The sequence below is a fragment of the Bos grunniens genome, chromosome 20 (assembly GCF_055505025.1).
Source record: "Bos grunniens cultivar Pamir isolate PY7600 chromosome 20, Bosgru_T2T1.0, whole genome shotgun sequence".
NCBI classification, from domain to species: Eukaryota; Metazoa; Chordata; class Mammalia; order Artiodactyla; family Bovidae; genus Bos; species Bos grunniens.
In genome coordinates this window covers 63,057,018-63,062,435 of record NC_141184.1, presented here as the reverse complement: position 1 = coordinate 63,062,435, position 5,418 = coordinate 63,057,018, and the positions used below count along the sequence as shown (strand labels likewise).

At 37.5% G+C, this 5,418-nt stretch overlaps 1 protein-coding gene across 1 annotated transcript; it reads right to left on the bottom strand.

The window, feature by feature from the left end:
• Positions 1–3,013: 3,013 nt before the first annotated feature.
• Positions 3,014–3,494, bottom strand: LOC147350514 (histone H2B subacrosomal variant). The gene has a single exon (XM_086362109.1). The coding sequence runs from the start codon at positions 3,446–3,448 to the stop codon at positions 3,080–3,082; it is 369 nt and encodes a 122-aa protein (XP_086218235.1). The 5' UTR covers positions 3,449–3,494; the 3' UTR covers positions 3,014–3,079.
• Positions 3,495–5,418: the final 1,924 nt, after the last annotated feature.

The window sequence follows — 5,418 nt, the reverse complement described above, 5'->3', positions numbered from 1 at the left end:
TTCCATAACTATGTGAATGTACTTAATGTAATTGTACATTTAAAACTGAGTAAAATGATGTTTTATGTTATATATATTTTTACCACACTAAAAAATTGTTTAAAATTTTTTAAATGTGTTTTTTATACCCACATGCATTTATATAGTCAGACTTGAAACCGACTCCAGAGTTTTTTCCAAAAATCTTAATCTTATTTTGAGATTCTATTAAAATGTTTCAAAACATATACAAAGAGAGAATAATACACAAGGAGCCCCCTAGTTCCCTTCAAGTAAGGCCCACTTTAACACCTCAATATATAGTAAAACATTTTTCTGAATAATTAGGTCATTGCCCCATTTATGTACTCTCTCTACTACAGTGATTTGAAAGCCAACTATAAATTTTTCATCATTTTCAACTTTATTTTGTAGAGATATAGGTGTCCCAGGCAAAGCCTTAGAAAACCTGCTGTATCGCAGACCCTGCAAGAAAGAGCAGCATTGTGTAGATGAGATACTCTTTCTGTAAAGAGCCATAGCAAATATTTTAGGCTTTGTGGGTCACATTATGCCTGTTGAATATTCTTTTTCCTTTTAAATATCCCTATAAAAATGTAATAATCTTTCTTAACTTGTAGGGGGTTCAAACAAAAGAGGGATGCTTCCAGATTTGGCCCAAGGGCTGTAATTTATTGACCCCAGATAGAACTTGGAAGCCCTTCTAATGCCAACCCCTAGCAGAATGGCAGGTGTGGGCATCGAATAATGATTAAGTAGATCTTTCAGATGGCAAACAACTTCTATCTGGGCCTAACTCAAATTGGATGGTTTTGAGTCTAACTCAAATGCATGCATATAAAAACAAGAGACAGAATAGCCTCAGTTCCAATCTCAGTATATACAGGAAACCCCCTTTTCTTGAGGAAACTTAAGTGACGTTACTTGTAACCAGAAGAATCTAAATTCCTCTCATCTCCTGCAAATGTAAATTGGTAAAACACTTTGGAAGACAGTCTGTTAATATCTAGAAAGTTGAGTATGGGCATATTAATTACCCAGCATTTCCACTGTTAGGTTTTGTAACTAGAAAAATTCTTGTACATTTGTGTGAGAAGGTGTATGTACAAGAATGTTCACAGCGTGCCTCATGTGTTCACAGTGGCCTCTCTTACCCTGTTCACGGGGCTCCCATGGCAAGAATACTGAAGAGGTTTGCCATTCCATTCTCCAGTGAACCATGTTTTGTCAGAGTCTGGACCATGTTTTGTTGTGAGTCAGAGTAAACTGTGGGAGATAATGGACAGGGAAGCCTGGGGTGCTGCAGTCCGTGGAGTAACAAAGAGTCGGACGTGTCTTAGCGACTGAACAGCAACTGTTAACCTGGTCAGATCCCAGCTCTGCCACTACATAGGTATGTGACCTCAGTCAGCTACTTATTTCTCTGTGCCCCATTTTTCTCATCTGTAGGAGGGAAAAATTACTTAATCCTCACAAGGTCATCCCTATTAAATAATTTATGTAAGATGAAGGCACATAGCAAATGCTACATAAGTCGTAGCTGTTGTTATAGTTCGTTATAGGAGCATTGGTCATAATAGCAAAAAATGAAAACAACCCAAATCTCCATAAACAGAGTAAGCATACATAAACTTGTATATTCACATTATGGAATACTATAGAGTGCAGGAGTGAAAAGAATGAATTAGAACTATTTAAATCTTAGAAACAGTTTTAAAAGAAAAAGGCAGGCACAAAAAGATCTAGGTAGTATGGCCCCTAAATTATAAATTAGGAAAATTAAACATATTCTGTAGAGATGTATACATAGGTAGCAAAAGTACAAAGAAAAGCAAGGCAATGGGAAACAAAATTCAGTATAGTAGACAGGGAGATAGGACTGGGAAATATCTCCAGTGACATCTATAAAGTTCAAAGTTTATACATTGAGTGGTAGGTTCCTGTGTGGTGGCCTTATTATGCTATAAATATGGAATAATACATTCCAGTGAATTAAATATAAAGGTAGATTAAAAATTGCTTCAGCCACTATGAAAAGCAGTATGGAGGCACCTTAAAAAACTAAAAATAGAGTTATCATACGATTCAGGAATCCCAATCCAGGACATATATCTGGGAAAAAAAGCTGTAATTTGAAAAGTTACTTGCACCCCAGTGTTCATAGCAGCACTGCTCACAAAAGCTAAGGCATGGGAAGCAACCCAAGTGTCCATCAGCAGATGACGGGATAAAAAAGATGTGGTATATGTATATAGTGGAATACTACTCAGCCATAAAACATAAGAAATAATGCCATAAGCAGCAACATAGATGGATCTAGAGATTATCACACTAAGTGAAGCAAGTCCAACAGAGAAAGAGAAATATGATATGATATCGCTTATATGTGGAATCTGAAAAATAAGACAAATGAACTTATTTACAAAATAGACATAGAAAATTGACTCATGGTTACCAAAGGGGAATGACTGGAATAAAGGGATAGATTGGAATAAAAGATTAACAGATGTACACCACCTTATTAAAAAGACGCACACGCAAAGATAAAAATTACATGGTTAAGAGCTGAGCTTATTGAAAGAAATAGTTTACATGTTCTAAAGGGACTCCACTAAAGAACTAAGTGGTTGAATGTAGTTTGCTGTAGAAAATACTTTTTTGATGAAAATTTATCAGTGTTGGTATGCTTCTGATTAAAATGTTTGTGTTCATAAATTCAAAGTCAGTGTGCCCTGGGAGTCAAAATAGCTGGATTAAATAATCATTTACATAGTTAACAATACCTTAACAATACAATTAGCATTGAATTTATATAATGAGATTTACACATTCATAGGAAAATCATGAGTTCTGGGAGGGAGTCACATGGGCAGCAGGTGTTGGAAAACCTAAATAGTAGGCAAATCATTAAAACATAAAATAGCAAGAGAGTAATTCTTCTCTACACATAAGACAAATAGGAAAAATACAGGGAAATATGACTATGTTATAAAAAAGAAGAATGAATTCAATATTGAAGTGATCATTTGGGAAGTAAGAGTTACTTTCCCCAAGATTTAATGAAGCTCGAACATGGAGTTTAGGAGCGGACATATCGTTGGACAGCTTCTTTTCCGAAAGCCACTGCATACTTAGCCAGTTTCTCAGGCAGCAGCAAATACACTGCCTTCTCGATGTCTTCAGGGGTGAGGGTACAGCGTTTCCTGTAATACATTAGGTTGCAGGCTTCAGTGGAAATGCGCTCAAACATGTCATTGATCATGGTGTTTATGATGTCAATGGTGCGAGATGATATGCCCTTCTGGGGAACCACTTCTTTTAGGACCCTGTTTATGTAGAGTGAGTAATTCCTAAGGCCAGATTCAGAGCTGGAATGTGATTTCTTTTTGGAGATTGCTTTTTGGTGTCCTCTGCAGCGCTTGTTCCTCTTGGTGACGTTTCTGGCCATTGCAGATGTTGTTCTTATCAGTTACAAGTGGAGAGGAGAAGGGCCTACAGGTGGTGGGAGTGCTCATATTTATACTGGCATGTCACAGTCAGACTTCTGGGGCTCCTCTCTGATTGGAGGTCACTCTTCCTATGTCATAATCCCCTAGCAACAACACTGGTTTGTTGTTAAGGGGAAATCTTGTTTCTGGGCAACTTAAAACTCTCCTAAGAAGATAGTGTTGCAGAAGGATTGAGGAGGACTTTATAGCAGAAGAGTATTCATTTTTCATACTTGATTTTTTAGCAATTTGTGTGCATAATATATACTATTTTCAGAGTTGGCACACTTCATCAACTTGAGAGGTTGGTTGTAGGAAAGTAAAAGAAAAAAATGCCATAAATCTTTTAATAGGTGGAATATCTGTTTATAGAAGTATACAAAAATTCATTTTATAAGCAAATGAATAAACTATTAAAAATCTCATAATGATGTTATAATAAAAATAAATATGTAAACTAATCTGCTTTTAAAAATTGTGACTTATTTAAAAAATGAATTCTAATTTATTTTTTGGACCACAACTCCTTAGGAGTAACTCAATAAAACTAGAGAATAAAACAAAACCCTCCTATTTTATTGTTTAAATTAAGATATGTGAACTGTGTTCATTAATTTTTTATAATGGTATTAATGTAGGCCTTGAAAATTTCACAAATTTTATTACATGGTCTGCTTTTTACAAGTTATTGTAGTTCTTCTGTCATTATTAACCAAAAGTATTTGTAGGGTCATTCTTGATCATGTGTCATGTTGATACTCATGCTTAAAAAAAAAATCTCCATTTGCTTTCTTAATCAAATTCATCCCTGGATAAAATAAAAAAGAAATAGAAGTAACTATAAAAATCCCAACTCACAAGCATTTCAGTAACTCATGGTTGCCATAACTATTAATGCTGCCAAGAAATGTCTTTCACTTTGAGCTACTTCACAGCTAAGGGAGTCTGGGTTATGTGTAATTTCTGGAATGCTATCTATAAGCCCTTTCCTTTTACTCCCACTCAAGACAGTAAATCTGAAAGAAGGCAAGAAAGAGTAATGTTATTATAGAGACACCTTTGAACAAGCTCTAATTTTTGAAGCCAAGAGGCATCATTTGTAAATGTCTATGCTTTATTGCTAGTAACATACCTCAGACTGCTCCTCATCACTGAGTATGGAGGCTGTTGCTTCCATGTATGCTTTGGGGTGATGGATCTTTAGTCAGATCTTGCTAATACTGCTTTCAGATTACTCAAGATACAATTACTTAGCTTAATTATAGCATCGGAGAAGGCGATGGCATCCCACTCCAGTACTCTTGCCTAGAAGATCCCATGGACGGAGGAGCCTGGTAGGCTGCAGTCCATGGGGTCTCAAAGAGCCGAGTCGGACACGACTGAGCGACTTCACTTTTACTTTTCACTTCCATGCATTGGAGAAGGAAATGGGAACCCACTCCAGTGTTCTTGCCTGGAGAATCCCAGGGACGGGGGAGCCTGGTAGGCTGGCGTCTATGGGGTCGCACAGAGTCGGACACGACTGAAGCGACTTAGCAGCAGCATAGCTTTATTTGCTGTTGTTTAGAAGCAGCTGTCAGGTGAAAACCATTCATCCCCTATTCTTCTGTACCCACGTTGAAGACCTTTTACTAGTGTAACACTTCCGGCCTCTCTCTTCCTTCTTACTCCTGACCTTTTACTAGTGTAACACTTCCGGCCTCTCTCTTCCTTCTTACTCCTGACCTTTTGCTAGTGTAACACTTCCGGCCTCTCTCTTCCTTGCTTACTCCTCCCTGGGACAATCTTCCCAGGAAGGGAGGTTGGGAGACAATGGGCACGCCTATTTTGGTCCCTTCTGGACTCTTGCTGGGATTTAACTCTGGGCAGCTCTGCTCCTGATGGACTGAGTAGGTCATTCTGCTTAACATGGAGGTGCTGCGTGTTGCCC